General features: G+C 39.8%; 1 protein-coding gene across 4 annotated transcripts in view; it reads right to left on the bottom strand.

The window, feature by feature from the left end:
- Positions 1–9,528: 9,528 nt before the first annotated feature.
- LOC108715629 (ras-specific guanine nucleotide-releasing factor RalGPS2) overlaps positions 9,529–23,392 on the bottom strand; it is a 117,487-nt gene continuing 103,623 nt past the window's right edge. For all 4 annotated transcript variants that reach the window (XM_041561506.1, XM_018260958.2, XM_018260959.2 and 1 more), the window contains 3 exons: positions 23,227–23,332; positions 11,293–11,384; positions 9,529–10,526 (listed from right to left, as the gene is read on the bottom strand). In XM_041561506.1, coding sequence (XP_041417440.1) covers positions 10,497–10,526; positions 11,293–11,384; positions 23,227–23,332 — 228 coding nt within the window. In that variant the 3' untranslated portion in view covers positions 9,529–10,496. The remainder of the gene's footprint in view (positions 10,527–11,292; positions 11,385–23,226; positions 23,333–23,392) is intronic.

Genomic DNA, 23,392 nt, shown 5'->3' with positions numbered 1-23,392 from the left:
GAGCACAGTGACAGCCACATCCTTACTGTCTGACGCTTCTGAATGGGATCTGGACAGCTCGGTACTTGACTTTTTAATGTCCTAGGATGTTTTCTGATGTTTCTCTGCTCCACAGTCCTAGAAGCAGATATGGGCCTTGCTTCTTACTGAAGACCCCCCCAGGGTCACTTCTGGTGACAGGAGTTAAAAGGTGCGGCAGGTTAACAGGTGCAGCAAAAAAGGTGCCCCTAGTATGTTTAAGAGCAACAATTTGGCATTTCTATGGCAGATGGCAATTGCTCTCTCTGCTCCAACAATGCAGCCTCTTCCCCCCTGTCAGAATGCAGAAAAGGTAGGGGCATGGGGTGTGATCAGGAAACCTCAATGCTGTAGAATTGCCTCTTGACTCCTAAATCTGCTGTTCAGCTCATGGGGTTCATAACCAGAACCCACATAACAAACAGTATATAATTAACTTGGTGGGGAAAAGACTTCAGATGTACACTCTCCCATGCTTAAAGGATAAGTAAACCATAAAAAATGAATGTGAAATTGCTCTGGTTGATTTTCTAAGCACTTTTGCAATATAGAATTTTTTTTTCATTCTGAGAGCTATTTAAGTTATTTAAAACAGCTAATAGAGTGCATTTTGTAACAACAAGTCAGTTTCTGTAACTGTACAGTCAAAGAGATACACCTTCAGAAGGAGAAGTGATCTTATGGTGCTCTACTCAGGAAAGAGTTCAGAAGATTCAGATGTCCTTTCATATCTCCTTCCTAAGCAATGCAAAATTAGAACACATCTGTTTTCCTTTCTGATGGTGAATCGCTTTGCCTGTACAGTTACAGGATCTGACCAGCAGGCAGAGCTGTTGCTGTTACAAAATGTATTATTTTGGCAGACCACATTAACTAACATTATAGCCCCCAGGTTTTATCCTACGTTTCATCAAGGCTGTCTAATCTTTGATGCCCTAACAGTGTGGCTCCCACTGTGAGGCAAGGTGAGATGGCAAATGGCACTTTACTAGGAGCATTCAGCTCTTCTATTGCTGAGAGGAAACAGGAAAAGTTATGTATGTGTATGTATAAATGTATTTGTAAAGCGCTGTACAGAGCATAAAAGTACAATATATATATAAAGGTTATATATAAAAGTTATATATAAAAGTATACACAGGGAAGACAAATCACACAATGAATATACACAGAGCTCATATCAGAACAAAGGGGCAAATTCACTAAGATTCGAAGTTGCGCCAGGCGCAACTTCGCCGCACTTCGCCAGGCGTAGTTTCGCCAGCGCTCCGCAAATTCACTAAAATCCGAAGTTGCACACAGGGGTAGCGTAAGGTTGCGAAGTTGCGCTAGCGTTGATTCGCTATGTAAAGCGAAGTTACGCTTTTTTTAAACAATCACTATCTACTCTATTGCGCTTCGCCAGGTCTGAGGTGGCGAAGGAAGTCTAGCGTAAAAGGTAGCGTTCATTACACTGCGCAAGTTAGTGAATTTGCGTAGTTACGTCGCTAGCGAAACTTCGCCAGGCGTAAGGGTGCGAAGTAACACTAGCGAAACTACGCCAGCGTTCGTTAGTGAATTTGCGCAGTAACGAAAATGACAAACGCTAGCGAAGTAACGCTAGCGAAGTAACGCTAGCGAAGTAACGCTAGCGTTCGGCGCTTAGTGAATTTGCCCCAAAGAGTTTAAGTCTATGTAGTAAGAGACATAGTGGGAAGGAGGTCCCTGCCCCATAGAGCTTACAGTCTAAGTGGATGGGAGGATAACATACAGGTACAAATTGGAGATGAAAAAGTGCACAAGGTAAGGCAAAGCCCAGTAGGTACAAGACTAGGCTAATGTTCTAGTGCTCCAAAAGATAGACTTTTTGTTTTTTCTAGTGCAGGGCCTCGGGCCATTGGGTCAGACAGAATGAGGTGCAGAAACACTCATGGCTCTTAGGGACATGTTTATAAAGCTGTGTGCAGTTTTAATACTTTGCACATCACCACATTAACTCCATGTTACACTATAAAAAATCCTGTGCATTTCTAAAGTTGTATTAAATATACGGAGTGTAAAATTCTGGTGTAATAAAAACTCCATAAATGACGTCCCATTTTACTGAAGAATTTCTCCTCGGCCTCATTAACTTTAATGGATCTCACTAGCGCTGAGGAGATCCAGTACATTTCTGGACTAAATCACAATACACTTTTATAATGCTGATATTAGAAATGGTGATGACAAAACCAAGAGAAGGGAGAAATACACAGCTTTATAAAGGTCACTTTTAGATTATTATATTAATTTATATTATATACACAGCTTGCTACGGAACCTTTTAGTTGTAAAACATTTTACCCACCTTTATAATTGCACCTGTGAGTTTCCTGATTGTAACAAGTGGCTAATCCTGCTTTTATCATTAGGTGGCAATGTTTATCCATTTGTTTTACAGACTCGGATCTGTTAAACATCATCAGTAATATGTCCCCAATTTCTGCAGCTTTAGTTCAGGAAAGGCAGAGAGTTCAGTGTTGGCCTGTGTTCATGGCCTCCATCAGGGGGGGCAAAGGGGGTACAACTGTACTGGGCCCAGTGGTTTAAGTGGCCAGTGAATAGCCAGGCCCCCCTTGAGTCGCTGAAAGCAGATGGAAGTCACAGATGCCTATAGGAGCCAAATGTACCTGAAGAAGAGGAGAAGTTACCAAAAGTCAGTGAATAGAGACCCTGACGACCAACTAATTTTTATAACTTTGCTTGCTACCAAATTGTTTTTAATTTGAAGGGGTCCCAGGCCACCAAAGGCTTTTTATAATTGGGGGGAGGGTTACTGTTTTAGCGCGGATGTCTGCAATAAATAAGCAACAAATAATTTCTTTATTTGGAATATTATAACCTGATCATGTGATTTCATGTTATTGTTCATCCAGAGGTCAGTCCTGCAAGTGAATAAGACCTAATATTGGGCAGATGGGGGAGAAGTGATCATATCAGTGGTGAGCTAATTGGGTTGATTTGTCGTTAGCTGTAGTGAACATCAGCTGCTAGAGGGGTTATGGACTCAGCCTTCTACTGCCAATTTCCTTTAATAACGAATATCCAGCAAGTCTGAAGCGAGGGATGAAGTGCCTTGACATTCTATGAATAGAATAGAATAGCTGTATTAGTGCATCATTCTATGCATGGGCCAAGGATTCCTCTTGCCAATAAAAGCCCCATAGGACCTCCTTGTACGATCGATAGGAATAGTTTTAAAATCAAGAAAAAGTATTATTGTATTTGGCTTCTCTTAAGGGCCAGTACACACATATACTGTATACACCACAATTACAAGACTGAAGTTTTCAGTTGACTTTCCTACAGTGGCGTAACTACTGGAGGTGCAAAGGGTATGAGTGCCCCCCCCTGCAGTAGGGCCTGCCAGAGGCAACGCACACACCCACTGGAGTCACAGCAGCACCAAGGCCAAAAGGTAAGTGCAAGCAACATTTTGGTGGGAAGGGGGATTCTGATTCTTGCACCAGGACCCATGGTCCCCTAGTGACGTCACTGCTTGCCTGTACATTCTGCACTTACTGAATCAGTTAGAACTTGTTGAAATGCTTCCCTTAAACATAAATCCCAGCCAATTATATTTTGTGATCTCACCCAGAAACCAGTCCAAATATTTACCTGATCCCAGGACATCATTTTAGACTTTCAGACATGGACAGATGGAGACATAAGGGCTCAACTACGAGTGCTCAGCCCAGTTGTGGTCACACAAAGTTAGTCACAGCTGTTGAGCCCCTTCCTGCACTTCCACACACTGTAGCTGCACTTTGTGCTTTCCCTTGAGAAAATTGCTGACAGTGCAACTATTGATGTGGGGGAGCCAAAGATGGTGGTAGCGTCAGGGTTGTCACACCAGTCTGCGTCACAGAACATGAACTTTGGGGGTACAAGTTATTTTGATGCTGAGCACCTGAGACAACTACATCCCATTGAGCAGTGCGTCCCATTTGCTTAGAAGAGCACGTGCAACTATGTGTGCCTATTTAATTTCTATTTTTATTTTTTTTAGAAAAATAAAAAACCTCTCCAGCCACCAGAGATTACCTACATAAATTTGGTGGCAGAGCTGGGGTGGTGGTCAGCCAGCAATTCCTAGGGGTGTGATGTCAGGTGCAGTGATGTGTGTGACTTCCGCAACCTGGGTACCAAGTGATGTCCACTGCCTAGGGGGGTGCCAGATCTAAATACAGCACTCTCTATATGTGCCAATGAACCGTCATCCAGTGCCCTTTTGTAGTAGTAGTAGTAGTAGTAGTAGTAGTAGTAGTAGTAGTAGTAGTTGAGGAGGAAGTGAAGAGGATCCAAGACTCCCCTCACTTCTTGCCGTACTGATAATTTGGCATGAACGATTGAACAAATAGAAAGGTAGCCATACTTTGTGTAGGCCTTTGTAGGTTCTCTGTACATTAGGTCTTTGGGCTGGTCCAAGAGAAAGCAATATCCAATTAGTCCATATATGTCTGCCTTTAGTAAATGTAGTTTTTCTTTTACAAGGCCAAATGTTATTATCAGGTGTCTCCTCCAAGATAGAAATACAGGGGGAAAGGTAATCAGGGTGTGCCTGTAAGTAACATTATCACAGTTCACAGTATCCCGTATCTATCCAGAACTCGCTTTCTCATTCACAGGATAATAACCATTTAAATAGTTAATTACAAATAGTTTAAAATCACTTGATCTTCCGGTTCCACCATCTATTTGCAGAGAGTGATGGCAGCATGCGTCCCCGGCCAAGACAAATATAAAGAAGCACTGGGTTAGCAAGCACGACACTGATCAAGGAAAACAACATTCCTTCTTTGTGAACATGAAACTAAAGGTAATAGGCTCCATCTGTACAGAGAAGACTTCCCAGCTACTGGAAATAAACAATCATTATTTTCTTTATAATATTCTCATCCTCTTGCAAAAAAAAAAAAAAAACTCTTGGAGAATAGAAAGGGCTGAGATCCTCATGTCTTCTGGCTTAGAAGGCTGCTGCCAGCGTTTCAGGGGAGAAGCAATGGATTAATATTCTCAACCTCTTTTTCAGAAGGATTGGGAGAGAGAATTGCGTGCTACACTGTACGAGGTAGAGACTTCAGGCTGACACAAAGCAAAGCCGTGACTTATTAACTGCAGTAGACCAAGCAATAACACATCCCTAATACATTCTTGGGGATAAAACACTTCTGAGCTCTTGATTTTGTGGAGTTTCAACACACACACAGTTCAGTCTTGACCTTTCTAACTTAAACATCCAGGATTTGCCATTGACAAAGGTTCTGTGTTGGATGGTTAGAAGTCTGACTTGGATGGTTATATCCCTGAATGGCAAATCCATCAGAATACCAAAAACAAGAGCTCTGATTTCAGCTCAGTTTCATTTTGAATTTCACAAAAACAAACATTTGAGCCTCGAGAGACGACGAGAGGTGAATATATCATTTGTCGATTTCCTTCTGGAGAGTGAATTATATGTTACAATACAAAGCAGAATTAGGATATAAGATTGAGTGAGTGATGATTGGCAATGGTTATAGACAGGAGCTTAGAGGCAGTAATGGTGTTAAATGTTATTAGCAGTTAGTCACTTTCAGGCCAGCGCATATTGAGTGATTCCAGGCTCCGTGGGTGACAAAGGGCTTGAATTCACTCTCCATTCCCAGGAACATCAATCATGGCCGCACTCTTGTCACGTGATTGTTGCAGGCAAGAGAAACTAAGCCTCTATAAGTCTTCCTTATTCACTACCTATAACGTCACAAAATAACAATATCCATAGAATAGACCATCATGTACCCCCTAGTGTAAATTATAAGGATTTTAGTAGTCATGGATATAAAGGCAGAAGGCTTTTATACAGGGCATGGATCCCAGGGTAGACGACAAATAACCTCATTTTACAACACAGGGTATATTATTTTTTATAATACACAAATTACATCACTAGAACACTTGCCTGACAGTGTTTCACTTTTCAGTTGGTCTTCATTATACTTCATTATGTCTTTTAATTCCGATGTCTAGTCCCTGCCTGAAGGTGAAACTGCTGTAACAAAAACAGAACAATTGAAAGTTCTTAGTATTTTTTTCTTTTTCCAAGCTATAATAAAGTGAATTTAAAAAAAAAAAGTGATTTGCTCCCTTTAACAAACTGACACAAGCAGATCAGCGTGTCAATTCATCAGTTAGTTTGATCACTTTGAGCAGTTAACACTGGGTTCTGATAATGAGTTCTGAATGGATAGTCCCCAAATATTAAAGACTGTTGCATGAAAATGAACACAATGCAAGTTAAAGGGGTGGGGGTGTGGAAAAGCCTTTTCCATGGAGAAGAATGGAGACAGAGGAACCTTGTACAGAGGAACAGCCTGTTCTGGGGGAAGTGATTCTGTCCATAAGAACATGAGACATATCGAGTGCAGCTGCTGTTGGGCAGTAATGTACAGCCAGTGACAGGAGTTATGTTATTATACAGTAGGGATAAGGATCCGGCAGTTGTTGCAGCTGAGTAAGAAGCATCCCCAGTGAGTAGAGACAGGGCAATGCAAAGAAACACACAGACTATTGTTTAGTTAAGTTTTTTATTTTCAGTAGGAAATCAGAACTTTGATTGACAGTGTATATCTGACACAAACACACTCCAAGTGCTCACACATACGTAAAAAGAACGATTAGGAAGTGCACATCACTGGGGCAGATCATAATGCAGATTCCCACCATGTGAAACAAGCAGGGCACACGGTAACCCTTCAGTGTAAGGCAGGTCTGTAACACCATTTACAATTGGTGCCCAAAAAAAATGAAAGTTTCCAATTAAAAGGAACCCATGTGCTATTACTGCAATTTCTCTTTGTTGTCATCTTGATGATTTAGTGCCCAACGTTATATTTGGCAAATACAATAGAAGCGACCTGCATAAGCGACTACATAATATTTTCCTGTCTGACTCTAGGGACGTGTACAGCGAGCAGACAAAGCCCATTCTCTGAGCCCCGGGGCTAGTATTAGCTAGTCAGTCTGACATCCAAAGGATTAGCCAGGAATTCAGATTTCCATTGCCGTCTGGAGTAAAGAAATTCACAAAGTACAAGCCACTGTACAAAGATGTTCCTGCTTGAAAGGTCTGGTTAAGGCACTAGCGTTAACCCTATTGTTTCCATGCAGCTCATATGAGCAAACTCACTACCAGTTGGGTGGTCACTGTCTGCTCAGCACATGGGCAAGGACCCTGCATATCTTGGCTACTATAATGAATAGACAGTAACAGTAGTCTAGTGGGGGCAAACAACACTGTGCACTTAACTTAACCTCTAATTATATCTATAGTAAAGTGAAAGCTCACTCATTTTGATGTGAAACATCCCCAATATTGCTATACCAATGAATGTGATCTATAATCCTACATGAAATCTAGGGATATGACTAACGACATACCTTGCTTTTTATGTAACCGGCATGTCCACTGCAGAAACAAGGCTTAACATTTCTCTGAACTGGATGGGTGCCATACGCATGAATAGAACGTGTGGGCCAGTACAATAATGCTAATCATATATAGGAAAATGATAGCACACAACTTGAAGAATACACAGTGCTTAACGTTTTGCGTATGTGTGTATATATATATATATATATATATATATATATATATATATATATATATATATATATATAAAAACCTAAATGACAAATGATAAGACATGGGGTAAGCAGTGACTGGGCTCCATCTGCAGCCTTCAGTTTTGTATGTAGCCCAAGCTCCGTGTCTCCATAATTTGGACTCTTATATAGACAGGGGATCTGCCCTGGGTCTCTAGTCACAGTCGGGCCCTTTGGTCAAAACAAATCCTTGGTAAAGACAACAATAGACCTTTCCCATCACTCCGTTTTTAGTTAAAACACCCCAGCTTCTTGGATTATTCTGTCTCTACGAATAGTAAAAAAAAACAAAAAACAACTCCTCCTTTATTGTGCAGAATCAAAGCTTAAAACAGACATTTGAGGAGATGAGCCTGTTTTGTGTAGTACAGTCAATATGAGAAATAAGTAGATCAATGTAAAGGTGAATCATTTAGGTGCTTGTAAACTATCCATTTAGCTTCTATGTTAGTGTGTAGGGACCCGGGGATTGTGCCAGTGACACTCAGTAGTTCTAGGAAGAAGGTTACGGCTGCTGATGTCTGTGTGTCACATGTTACACAGAGGTGCTGGGGACACTGTGCCAAATAATATTCACACAAAACCAAGAACACTGAAAAATAAAGTGAGTAAAATAGTAGTAGTAAATGCATGGGATCTATTATCCATACACCAGTTATCCAGAGAGCTCAAATCATCAGCAATGCCCCCAGTATATTGCTAAAACCCAAAATTTGCCATTATTTCCTAATAATAAATAGTCTAAAGCCAGAAACTAATGTAGCATAGATCTAGAACTGTACTCTGTTATGTTTACGTGTGTTCTATGTAGGCTGCAGCATTCCAGACGATAGCTCCATAGCTGGAAATTATTTTTACAAAACATTCCATTATGGAACAGGTGCAGAAACTTTAGAGACATAAGGACTTATTTAGCAGGGGTAGGAATTCTACAGGGCACACCTGTTGCCCCATTAGGGCCCAAACACAAAGCATTAATAGCCCTACCTACAGAAAGTCCAGACTGCACACTAGGCCTGACACCCCTTTGTTTGTAATGAATGATCCCACCCCATTTGCTTCCCCTCTTTGCCCAGCATTTAGGGAGTGCAAAGAATTTCAGCAGTGAACAGCAGGAGCAACTGGTTTTGTGTGTGAGGTTATCATTGGCTTTCATTTTGGAACACATGCCTTCTCATAATAGTGAGCAGTAACTAATATTAGGTGTATTAATTTGCCTGTGGGTTTAACGGAGAATTCAACCCTTTAGCAAAAAAAATAAATTTCGATCAAACCTTCATACGGCCGACACATTATAAACCTACAGATGGGAAGATCCGCCTGTCCTGCCTGAAATTTAACTGCACACAGAGCAATGCTGGGAGCTGCAGTTTATCAACAACTGGAGTCCCACAGGCAGTTAATCTCTGGTCTACAGACAAACAGGACCATGTCTAAACAAGAGAATCCAATGGGTTATATATATATATAATACACAAAAGCCATGAATATCCTGTAAATTATATCCTTATAAACGGTGAGTAGTGATGTCATCAGTTATAAACGGTGAGTAGTGATGTCATTTCTGTCACATGACTTACTAAAATTTGTGTATTATAATAAATAAAGTACCCCCAGTTGTAAAATATGAGGATATTAGAAGTTACCTCGGAGTTCCATGACCTGTATAAAAACACTCGGCCTTCGGCCTCGTGTTTTTATATGGTCATGAAACTCCTCGGTAACTAATAATATCCTTATATTTTACAAGAGGGGGTACTTTATTCACTATATATATCTATTATAAAGGTATAGAGAACTTTAAAAATGAAAATGGGCAAAACAAACATAAAAACTCAATTTAAAGAGATTTAAAACAATCTTTAAAAAATATAATACTGCTGGCAGTCGGGTTTTTTTTTGCATCAAAGATACATTAGTAGAATAATTACATGTAATACTACAACTAGATGTAAACAGACCACCAGCCATCTGTCACCCTGTGTAAGTAATACCCAGACGTACAGACTGGCAGCTCTCAGCAGGACAAAGTCACATTCCTGTAACAGCAAAATAAAGATATTTCCCTCAGCCCTAACAGAAGATAACAGAGCAATATCCATCTGCTGCTGTTGTTGTTGCTTTGTTGTCACTGCAAGACAGAAGAAATCCCAGTGAGACTGAGGCAGTGCAATGGCTGCTAAATCCACTTCCTGTAACCAACAGACCTTGTTGTAACCTAAACTAAAACGCTGTGCTTTCTACAATTCATGTTGTCTTTCACAAGACTAACCCAATTTGCTTGTTTTCACAAGAAGAGAAAAAATAAGACCAAAAGGTCCAAAAATATAGTTTGACATATGATCAAAGTTAAAGCTAACACAACAATGTCAGAACGTGCCACGTAATGCACCTGTAAATACTCACCGACTCACTATTTGCTGTTACAACACACACTTTTTTTTTCTCTTTGTCTTTAAGGCAGTGGTTTGCACAGATTGGTTCAGTGAGTGCTTAAGAAAAAAAAATATCTATCTATATGTATATATATATATGTACATGAGTATTCTCAGAATGAGGTCCATGGCTGAATAAGTTGCACATTTGCAGGACTGCTCCATTTCTCTTGCAGCAGTATAAACACACGGCGTGTCTGGGAAATTCTCTGTGGCTTCGCCGGCTCAGTGATATAAACTGGATGCTTTTGTTCATTGCTCTACGGTACAGTTGATAAGGCAGAAAAGCGGAGTTTCCCCGTGTATAGCTAATCATTTCATGCTCCTCCAGCTATTTCGGGGAACGAGGTTGTGATCCTCCGCAATCCTCAAATCTCCAAATCACTCAAAGGTCATTAGGTTGGCAGGAACCTGTGGGGCATAAAGCAGAAACCAATGTTGTACAAAGTCAAAGAAAATAAAAGGCACATTATTTAACGAAGTCAAGAACTGTGTTTTAACAAGAAAGCAGGAAAGCACAGTGGGCAAAAAGGAAATGCAGGTACAAGTAGCCAAATTTAGACATAGGACTCGAAGAAAGCAGAGTAACCAAGACTCTCAGTGGACTATAGCAGGTACTCAGATGTAGGTGGCCTTCCAGGAATGGACAGCATTTGCTTGTCAAAAAACAGGTTGTGAGCAGGAGAAACCCAAAAGTGCAATGAAGAAAATAAAGATGACAAAGCAGAAGGAAGACTGAGGGAAATACAAACTACTGCACAGAGAAAGTAAGGTGCACAAGTGCACAAGAGAAGAATGAAGAGAAGGGAACAGCAAGGTGGAAAGGGCAAAGAAAGAAAGCAAAAAACAAAAAACCCAACATGGACAAAGTGGAGTCCGTTAAAAAGTCAGTCAAGAAGTGGAACAGAGAAAAGAGCTAAGATATATATAGATATAGATATATATATATATATATATATATATATATATTTATATATATATTTACTGTATATATTATTTTAAAACAGGTGGAAAAAATGTAAAAGAAAGTCAGGGAGGGAAGAAGATTGACAAGAAAATGAGTAGAAAATGTTAAAATGAAACAACACTCATTACCTCCAGATTATTCTACTAATGCAAGAAATATATCTAGAAAGAAGCTGCTCTAGTTCAGCAAATAAAATACAGAGCTTCTCACCTGTTGTCTGTTACTTTGGCAGGCAGCACTAAGATGTTTGAACCATAACATGGCATTCATGCGGCTACCGGCTTGGAACTTGTAGGAATTTCCTAGTACATACAAGGATAAATTATTATTTTAACGTCATTACCAGCATTGTAATGGGAAGAACATGTAGGCAGACTAATATTTTGTTCATATCAGCATTTGAACAGCAAACAAGTCTAAAAGATGTCTAAATTCGGAGGATCGTTCATCAAGAGGCTGCAGTAAATGCGGCTCATTTGGTTGCACTATAAAAATCCACCAATGCTCTTCCAGTTGTCCCCATAGTTGAATGATATAGTGAGACACAAGAATAAACCATTGTGCAGTGGTTCATACTACGTGTTTTAGGCCTAGACCTTCGAATGGGATTTAAGCAAAAGCATTATGGGTAGCTAAACCCTAGGAGATACACAATGCCTCCTTGCAATCTACATAAACTGAAATCAAATACAAAATTATACCATGTGAATTAGGTCCCATTTTTAAACCATGACTATATAAAGCTTATACACGGACTATTTAAAGCAATGGTAATAACTAGGTAACGGTAATAATAGGCCCATACAAAAGCCTTTAAAGCCTAGAGGCACAGTCTAGCTAGCCCATAATATGTGACACAGATCTCCTGCTGTGCAAAGGCAATGTTCTGATTTACAGCAGGAAATAATGTTGGCAATGGTATTTCTAGGTAAAGAATATGGCTACGTGTTTTGTGAACCCTCAGTCAGTGTCCAGATCCAAAATAAGATTACCAGATCACATAAAAATCCACGGACACCTCTAATGAATGAATGCTGCAGAACTGCATTGATTGCATTTAAATAAAACTGCAGGGCAGCCCTTCTAGCTGGATTTTCTAAACCCTCAATTTGGTAACCCTAATGCAAAAAGAAGTTACAGATCATCCTTCTAGTCAGTTTCCATTAATAAGACTTATGAGCACCTAGTAAAACTTTTGTTTACAGGAGGCCAAAGAAATTTGTCAGCATTTCCCTATCCATGTGTCATGGCAAAATTCCAACAAAGTGCATTTTACATATGGAGTTTTTCCCAAGGCAAGTTGATGTTTCCAGATCGGTCCCATGTGGAAGATTGAGTCTTGTGCAAAGGTGGGGAGAAGTTGGAGGTGATGCAAGTAATGTTCTTCATCATTTCTTTCATGTTTTACAGGAAAATAAATCTGCTGCCCTTAAGTGTATGAAAGATTATATTGTGCAGCTTTAATGCTTCCGCTACACCAGTGATATGAAATATAACTTTAACATTCTCAGATGTGTTCAAATGGTCCAAGCACATCCCATTCTCTCATACACACAGAATCCTAGCATTAAGCAACTTCCCATCCTGGCGTGGCCGCAGCACATCTGACCAGAAAGCAGGTGCAGAGTCCACATAGAAAAGTTTTCAGGGTTTTGATCTTATACTTCAGTTAAAGGCACATGTGTTTAAGTTCCCCCCCCCCATTCTGTGGTACATGGAAGTCAACTATAAACCTGGAAGTAAGTAGCTGAGATGGAAAAGAACAGAGTGAGAATTAAAGGCAGCTACGTATATGTTACACACCCTTATAACCACCACTGTGCATGGAAAGTGAATTGTCAGCAACATGATACCCAACGCACACAGAACATGAAGGCAACCCGAGCAAAGGTTTTGTGGTCTAGTACATAAACACCAAAATTAAATAAATCCAAGTGTTGGCCCTTGCTATGTCACTTATCTCCCCAACATTCTGAATTTTAAAGTCAAAACAAAAAAAATTTTCTGCCCCCTAATAAACTTCACTGTCCATTTCCATTAGGGAAAACGTTAACGTCCATAAAAACACAGAAACTAACAGGACAGAATATAAGAAATGTCTGGCAATTTAAAAGAAAAACAAGCAAATAGCTAAGAAGGATGAGAGCTAGGACAAATACTTGGCAGGCAGGTTTACTGACAAAGGCAAGGAATTAGAAGCAATCACTAGAATGTAAAAGGTAAATGCTGGAGACTTGCTCTGCCAAGAGAAGAATCAGCAGGGCGGATTATACCCACCTATTCAGCATCTGTGTATTTCTACTAAAATCTCTCTACAGGATCCTTAGTCACTACCTCCATTTCCTTATTGTAATGTTATTCAAAACCCTGCTTCCTTGAACATAGCTTTATATTGGCCCTACCAACTGGTTACAAAAATAAATATGGTACATTTCTTAGAACATAGTCAATAGGGTGGCACACCGCTTCTTGGTTCTATACCTGGGTGCCCGGTAAAAAAATATGTAGTACAAAAATGACCAGCAACACCAGGGTTTCAGTGACAAAGCAATATATTCATATGTGCATATGTAGCCAACGTGACGTTTCGGTCCTCTCAGGGACCTTTCTCAAGGCAACTTGTTTTAAACTTGTTGTAATGAGAGGTGTGGTTGCCTTGAGAAAGGTCCCTGAGAGGACCGAAACGTCACGTTGGCTACATATGCACATATGAATATATTGCTTTTTCACTGAAACCCTGGTGTTGCTGGTCATTTTTTGTACTACATATTTTTTTACCGGGCACCCAGGTATAGAACCAAGAAGCGGTGTGCCACCCTATTGACTATATACATTACAGATTGGTGAGCACCTGCCAAGAATCTTTTTTGTTCTATAATTTCTATTGTTTTTGCCAAGGTGTGATTACCAAGAAGGAGGATAATGGCTCAAGGAGGCTCGGAATATAAGCCATACACGGCAGATGAGGTGGATAATATCCTATTTACAGACTCATTTCAAGATACGTTCGGTGTGTTGGGGGTTAAAGAAACCTATTTTGAACTTTTACGTTTACGAAAAAAGGAGACTGAGTTACATCTACATGGTGTCTCTCTTTCAGAATATTATAGAGAGAGAAAAATTCCACGTGGTTTCCGGATCAATAATACCCCAACCATCGGGAGAAATAACACAGATTTTTGTAACAGATGGTGTGCGGTCCTGGATAGATGTTCGCTGGAATTGATGTTACTCGTGATTGATGAGACTGGCCGGGAACTTAAGATGGTAAGGAACGACATGTTGCAGTTTGAAAAAGATAATTTGGATACATTGCGGCAGGATAAGGAAACTGATTGGTTACACAAGCTACAAGACCAAACCCTTCGTTACAAGAATGATATACTTGCCTTCAAACGATCCAAACGACTGCGTGTGCAAAAAGACTACAAGGATGGCTGGGTTTACCGTTGGCGCCATGGGGGACGAGTAGGAGGCATGCGACGCAGACCGATGACGCGGAAAGTGCAGCGTCCATTAGGATACGTCTCCAGCAGTGCAGAGTCCGAAGAGGAACGAGGCAACATGACACAGACGGCGCAACAGGATTTTTTTTAGATGCAGGCAAGGTCCCAGATGGAGGGGGCACGCTAAACCTAAACTTAGACGCGGCGGCCGCAAACACCTCGGGGGAAAAAGCACGAGGGAGACCTCCACGCCGGATAGCGAAACGGGACAAGTAGTGAATATATCGAGCCACCAACTCTCAGCAGGTGAGATGAATATCCTGGTACGGGGGTTGTCCTTTGTACAGTCAACCACAAAGCATAGGTTTTGGAATGTGGTGGACAATTATAAATTTACCCGTACGCTTAGATTAAAAGAGTATTTTAAAGATAAGCCTGAACCCACGACAGTAGAGGAATTTTGCCCTGCCCTTAATATGAGAAGTGACTTTGACCCTGGCACGGTTAATACATCCCTGCGTACGTTTTCTAGGATGCTGAATGAAACTGTGTGTCAATTTCCTAAACTCACTGAACATAGGGGTAATTTGACAAAGGATGAACGGGCAACTCTGAAATCTTTGCGGGAAAGGACTGATATTATAATAAAACCTGCTGACAAGGGTGGTGCCGTAGTGGTGTTGGATTACTCGTATTATAGGAGTGAACTATTGGCGCAATTGTCAGACTCTAAATGCTACCAACGTTTAACCTTTGATCCTACTCTTAGATTCCAATCACAACTGAAGAAAATCTTGGAGGAAGGCTGCATTAGTGGCTGGATATAGGAAAAAATGAGGGATGCGATGTACGTGGAATATCCGGTAAGACCTGTCATGTACTCTTTACCAAAAATCTCACACATCCGCCAGGGAGACCCATAATTGCAGCGGTGGGCTCATTAACTGAAAAAGTAGCTAGATACGTGAACTCTTTATTGCAGCCTTTGATACAGGACATTGGTTCCTATGTACAAGATACCACTGACTTTCTCCATGTGATAGAGAGCATTGACCTAAATGATTTATCCTTTATCCTGGTGACAATGGATGTCAATAGCCTCTACACATGTATACCACACAATGCAGGTATAGAAGCCACCAGGGAATTAATGTGCGAGAATGCACTTTACAAGGGACCTTCAGTGGAATTCGTTCTGGAATTATTGGGGTTCATACTCAGGAATAACTACTTTAAGTTTGAGACCCAATTTTATCTTCAACTTTTGGGGACCGCTATGGGTTCAAATGTGGCCCCTTCTTATGCTAATGCTTTCATGAATCAATATGAGATACAGCATATACTGAATCACTGTCTTTTTCGCAAATATGGAGGCTACTACAGGCGTTATATAGACGACCTGTTCTTTTTGTAGTTTGGGTCGGAGGAAGACCTGCATGGCTTTGTGGAGGATCTTAACAAGTTACCCACAACTATACGCTTCACTTTACATTATGATGTGGAGTCTATTCAATTCCTTGATGTGATGATTGAAGATCGGGAATTAAATTGTTTGCAGACTAAGGTCTATCAGAAGCCCACAGACAGGAACACATTACTCCACTATAAAAGTAGCCATCCAAAACATTTATTACATTCACTTCCAAGGTCGCAAATGCTTCGGGTCATACGCATTACCAGTAAAGAACAAGAAAAACTATCTGCTTTGAATTCAATGGCCGCACAATTCCTGGAGAGGGGTTACCCCGAGGCAGTGGTGAATGAGGCCAAACTATGGGCTATGACCCTCGACAGAAAGGAGGTCTTAAAGGGCGAAATGTATCAGAAAAGGAGGGAGAATAAAGATAATGTGTTATACTATACCACAACTTATGATGCCCGTACCCCAATAATAAAAAACTCTGTTTTGCAGCTTTGGCCTATAGTAAAAACGGACAGAGAATTAACTGCGGTGAATACAAATATGATCCGGTTCGGACATAGTAGAAACAAGAACTTGAAGGAACTATTATCATCCGCAGATCCGGTAAGCAAATACGACAATAATCAGAGGGGTGCACAAAAGATGGGCTCATTTCAATGTGGCAATTGTGTAATGTACAATACACTGATTTTGGGAAAGACATTTTTTCATCCACATACTGGGAAACCGTATGATATAAAGCGCAAACTTACTTGCACATCCCGAAATGTGGTCTATATTAGAGTCCTGCAGCGGGTCGGGTACCCGCGGGTACCCGCAAAAACCTGCAGTACCATGCGGGTTTTTCGTTGAAGTTCAAGGTGCGGGTATACCCGCGGGTCGGCGGTTCTGCGGGTTTGCGGGTTGGGCTGCGGATCTTCTCAATATAAACATTTGCTCCTTTTTTCTGGTCACGCCCACTTCCGATGATGTCATTTCCGGTACACAATGACAACACTTCCGGTTTTACTCCCTTTTTTCTGTTCATATCTACTTCCGATGATGTCACTTCCGGTTTATAATGACAGCACTTCCTGATTCTTGATGGTCAGCGGGTCGCGGGTCCGGGTTGCAGAGAAGGTACTTGCGGGTCGGGTCGGGTTGCGGGTCCAATCGGGTAAGAATGCGGGTTGCGGATTGCAGGTTGCGGGTACGGGTCGGGTTCGGGTCCCAAAAAATGGACCCGCGCAGGACTCTCTATATAATCAAATGCCCTTGCGGCCTTATATACTGCGGGAAGACTAATAGACAATTACGCGAAAGGATTAGTATGCATCGTTCAACAATTCGGGCAGCATTGGATCCTAAACCAAAGAAAAATGTTAAGCAGGATATATCCAAACAACCAGTAGCTCAGCACTGGTTGCAAGCTAAACACCCTGCCTCTTCTTTCAAATGTATGCCTATCGACTGCATCCTGGATACCCCAAGAGGGGGGAATATAGACCGTATGTTGCTCCAGAGGGAGGCGTTTTGGACATATGAATTAAGACTGTGTGGCCCCAAGGGGCCTAAATACGGCATTACAGTTAAATTGTTTTTTATCCACAGGATAAGTAGATAGGCTACAGGAATTGACTAATATGGTTTATATATTCCCTGGATATGTTCATATAGGATTTATTATAGATGTATTTACCATGGATTTGTTTGAACAAAAACGTATAGTGGAATATTAAATTAAATTAACTAACATGAACATAATCTACGGAGGGGTCTTGAGTCATGACAGACTAGATACAGATGTTTGTAGTATTTTATATTTTTATTGCACTTTGCACTTTTCATACACAGGATTCACAATATATAACGGGTGTCCGTTATCTAAATTTTATATGATATTATAACTGTATCTTAATCACCTTTATTAATAATATGTGAGAATTTTTTATGTCATAGCATAGTTTTTAAAATGCTAGAAATATTAAAAATTTTTAGAAAATCTATATTGCACTGACCACTTTAATAAGGTGATGTCACTTCCTTAATTGCTTATTCACTATTGGCTATTTAAACTTGTTGTAATGAGAGGTGTGGTTGCCTTGAGAAAGGTCCCTGAGAGGACCGAAACGTCACGTTGGCTACATATGCACATTTGAATATATTGCTTTTTCACTGAAACCCTGGTGTTGCTGGTCATTTTTGTACTATATATATATATATATATATATATATATATATATATATATATATATATATATATATATATATATATATATATATATATATATATATATATATATATAGACAAATACAAGATTCCTCTGCACTCAACCCATTATCAATATATTTAAGACAGAGACATTTTGTGCATACTGCTACTGAAAAATGCCTTACCCTTTAAACAAAACAGGGATTGTTTGTCCATATATTGCAATATATTTAAGCTGGCCAACTACGTCAAAGTCATCCCATATCTGGCCAGTCCTATGCTCAATTTTCATCTGATTCATTAAGAATTCTATGGTTTAATTATACATTTTATAAAAGGGACGAATACGTTTTACCTGCAACTTACTAGCTGCTCTCAAAGCAAAACTCCCAAACTTGGCTGCCCTTTTATTAGACACCAGTGGGATCACCTGACTATAGTTGGAGGGGGTGGGAGCTACAACATAGAGCTGGTCACTGCTCTTGTAGAACTATAACAAACAAGGGAAAGTTGTGCTCACCACTAGTTTTTAAAAACATTAGGCGGGGGTGCAATGAGGGTGTGACCACAAAATACATATAGACAAATTGCACCCCCGCCTAATGTTTTTAAAAACTAGTGGTGAGCACAACTTTCCCTTGTTTGTTATAGTTCTACAAGAGCAGTGACCAGCTCTATGTTGTAGCTCCCACCCCCTCCAACTATAGTCAGGTGATCCCACTGGTGTCTAATAAAAGGGCAGCCAAGTTTGGGAGTTTTGCTTTGAGAGCAGCTAGTAAGTTGCAGGTAAAACGTATTCGTCCCTTTTATAAAATGTATAATTAAACCATAGAATTCTTAATGAATCAGATGAAAATTGAGCATAGGACTGGCCAGATATGGGATGACTTTGACGTAGTTGGCCAGCTTAAATATATTGCAATATATGGACAAACAATCCCTGTTTTGTTTAAAGGGTAAGGCATTTTTCAGTAGCAGTATGCACAAAATGTCTCTGTCTTAAATATATTGATAATGGGTTGAGTGCAGAGGAATCTTGTATTTGTCTATATGTATTTTGTGGTCACACCCTCATTGCACCCCCGCCTAATGTTTTTAAAAACTAGTGGTGAGCACAACTTTCCCTTGTTTGTTATAGTTCTACAAGAGCAGTGACCAGCTCTATGTTGTAGCTCCCACCCCCTCCAACTATAGTCAGGTGATCCCACTGGTGTCTAATAAAAGGGCAGCCAAGTTTGGGAGTTTTGCTTTGAGAGCAGCTAGTAAGTTGCAGGTAAAACGTATTCGTCCCTTTTATAAAATGTATAATTAAACCATAGAATTCTTAATGAATCAGATGAAAATTGAGCATAGGACTGGCCAGATATGGGATGACTTTGACGTAGTTGGCCAGCTTAAATATATTGCAATATATGGACAAACAATCCCTGTTTTGTTTAAAGGGTAAGGCATTTTTCAGTAGCAGTATGCACAAAATGTCTCTGTCTTAAATATATTGATAATGGGTTGAGTGCAGAGGAATCTTGTATTTGTCTATATGTATTTTGTGGTCACACCCTCATTGCACCCCCGCCTAATGTTTTTAAAAACTAGTGGTGAGCACAACTTTCCCTTGTTTGTTATATATATATATATATATATATATATATATATATATATATATATATATATATATATATATATATATATATATAACCAAAGGAATGGTGCACTCCGTAGACAAATTAATACCTGGGTGCCAGCATGGGAAATAAGCAGTGAAAAAGGATTGCGGCACTCACAGGGTTTTAGTGAAAACACAAAAAATGTTTTATTATTAAGCCTCAACGTTTCGATCCCCCACAAGGATCTTCGTCAGGAGCAAAAACAAACAAACAAATATATATATATATATATATATATATATATATATATATATATATATATATATAAATTGTAGAACGCCTCCTGCACTCACTTATCTGGGTTTGTTGCCCTGGTGCTAACAGAATATATGTATAAAAATCGAATGAAAGCTGTTGCACAACAGGGTCTTGCAAAAAAAGTAATTATTTATTATTGCACAGATCAAAGATAATATCAAAGGCCCCAGTGAGGGTCGAAACGTCGATCTGTGCAATAATAAATAATTACTTTTTTTGCAAGACCCTGTTGTGCAACAGCTTTCATTCGATTTTTATATATATATATATATATATATATATATATATATATATATATATATATATATATATATATATATATATATATATATATATATATATATATATATATATATAATATCAAAACAGGGGGGTTGTGGGAGCACTCTAAAGGCTTTAAAGTATATATAAGTATAATAAATGCTATTGCATATGTACCCAAAACAGGGGTTATTTTGTTACAAAGTTATGATCATAAAATTGATAAGCCACCATACCACGTCAAGGTAAACCCCGAATGGCGGTCCCTAACTTGTTTTATATTTTATGTGCATTTTAGCATTACCTGTAATCAATGTCCGTTGAACGCTGTTTTTTCACTAAGGGCTAAATCCTCCCCAGCCAGCAATCAGGCTTTTAAAGGAGAGATATTCCCTTAGTGAAAAAACAGCGTTCAACGGACATTGATTACAGGTAATGCTAAAATGCACATAAAATATAAAACAAGTTAGGGACCGCCATTCGGGGTTTACCTTGACGTGGTATGGTGGCTTATCAATTTTATGATCATAACTTTGTAACAAAATAACCCCTGTTTTGGGTACATATGCAATAGCATTTATTATACTTATATATACTTTAAAGCCTTTTAGAGTGCTCCCACAACCCCCCTGTTTTGATATTGTATATTTAGCCAGGAGCTGTGGCATAGCTTCAGTGGTTGTAGCACCCCATACCCCCCCTTTAAACTAGTGGTGATCCTATGCTTTTAAAATTGGGCGTTTGTTTTGGGAATATCTCTCCTTTAAAAGCCTGATTGCTGGCTGGGGAGGATTTAGCCCTTAGTGAAAAAACAGCGTTCAACGGACATTGATTACAGGTAATGCTAAAATGCACATAAAATATAAAACAAGTTAGGGACCGCCATTCGGGGTTTACCTTGACGTGGTATGGTGGCTTATCAATTTTATGATCATAACTTTGTAACAAAATAACCCCTGTTTTGGGTACATATGCAATAGCATTTATTATACTTATATATACTTTAAAGCCTTTTAGAGTGCTCCCACAACCCCCCTGTTTTGATATTATATATATATATATATATATATATATATATATATATATATATATATGTTTGTTATATATATGTATGTATATATATATATATATATATATATATATATATATATGGTGGAACAATCCCTTCCCTTTTCTGCCCTCTAAATTAGTACTAGGCCATGCTTACCCATGCCATGATCCATGCACGAGTGCAGTAGCCAGAGCCAACATCATTTGACAGCTGCAATTCTGCTAAAGACTAAACACTGGCTGCATAGAAAGATTATGGTCTGTGAAAGGCTGACTGGAAGCAAAACATGTGGATAGTTCTTTCTTTACACACAGCCAGACATACAGCAAAAATGAGATAGGAGAACTTTGGCTGTTGCCGAAACAGAAATCCTGCTTGGAAGATGCTGGAGTAGAGCAACCACTGAGAAGATCAGGAATCTCCTAAACTAGAGTCATGCAGTGGGTTGGGTACCTGCGGGTTACCCGCAAAAACCTGCGGGTTGCGGGTAGAAGTTCCGAGTGCGGGTATAGACGCGGGTCGGCGGTTCTGTGGGTTGCGGGTCTTCTCAGTAGAGGTTTTCACTCCTTTTTCTGATCACACCTACTTCCGATGATGTCACTTCCAGTTTACAACGACAGGACTTCCTGTTTTACCCCTTTTTTCTGATCATGCCTACTTCCGATGATGTCACTTCTGGTTTACAATGACAGCACTTCCTGATTCTTGATGGTCAGCGGTCGCGGGTCCGGGATGCGGATAAGGTACTTGTGGGTCGGGTAGGGGGTCCAAGAGGGTAAGAATTCGGGTTGCGGGTCCAGATTGCAGGTTGTGGGTACGGGTTCCAAAAAATGGACTTGCGCAGGACTCTAACCTAAACTATAGGTTTCCTGAAGAGAAGTCTCAGCTCTTATTTGTCACTGTTATTTCTCCAGGACTCTATTAGAGATGTGAATTTTCTGTACTACAGAAGGAGAAAGGAAGCTTTCTAAAATATTAAAGTTAGCCATACTTTTAAGGACCCTTCAAGGTACAGTTAGTCGTGTACAGGTGCTAATACAACATGAAGCCACAGAAACAATGCACTGACTCGTTACATTTTTTGGTTGGCAAGATGGTGTGGCAGTATGGCTAAATCTATACATGTTGGACAAGCTTAGGTATATACAAAGAAGCTGTGGTAGAATCTAAAATATTTTTTAATATAAAAAAACAACAGCAGTTAAGACCCAGTTACCACTCATTGTTCCCTTTATCCCAACCCACCTGTAAAGTTGGGATACCCCATTACCACAGATATGCACTTTTGCATTGAATCCCTGAGATAAGGGGTGACTAGAGCATCTGTTGGTTTCTCCTTGGGTGCTTAGAATTCTCTACCATGTTCCATCGCCCCAAGGCCTTCTCCAGGCCAGCAAGTAGGGGCGTAACTACAGAGGAAGCAGAACCTGTGACTGCAGGGGGCCCAGAAGGTACAGTCGCACCATAAGGCTCTAAGTAACAAGCAATTTCAACATGTATTGCTAAAACAGGATATGTTGGTAAAATGTATTTGCTGTGGGGCCCAGTAGCATCTAGTTTCTAGTTTCTTGGTCAGGTGTTTTGCCAAGAGATTCAAGGAAGAAGCATCTAGCTCGTCTTAGCTCATTTCCCCAGAAAAGATTGAATTGTAAGCATTTATTAATTTCCTCAAAACAGCAGCATTATTGTGTCAAGTGAGTATTGTTTATTTAAATGATATAAATAAAACTGACCCACCTTTCCTAGGTTTATATTAATGTTGTGTTACTTGTTGATGGAAATAAATGCTACCGCCACTAGCAATGATTCTCTTGTGTGTAGTAAACGCATTGTAGGCATATAATTGTTACCTTTCTCTGAGTCTGTTAGCAAGAAGTGATCGGGGTGCTCAGGATCGTCAGACATCATTGCCATCCAGCCAAGAACAGAAATGTTTTTTGTAGAAATAGCTTTGAACTGAAAGGCACAAAAAAATTCACAATAATAATAAAATGCTTCACAGCAAAAGATGCATGT

The sequence above is a fragment of the Xenopus laevis genome, chromosome 4S (genome assembly GCF_017654675.1).
Source record: "Xenopus laevis strain J_2021 chromosome 4S, Xenopus_laevis_v10.1, whole genome shotgun sequence".
In the NCBI taxonomy this organism is placed as follows: Eukaryota; Metazoa; Chordata; class Amphibia; order Anura; family Pipidae; genus Xenopus; species Xenopus laevis.
Note: the sequence above shows the minus strand (reverse complement) of the source record. Positions and strands in the feature narration are given on the sequence as shown.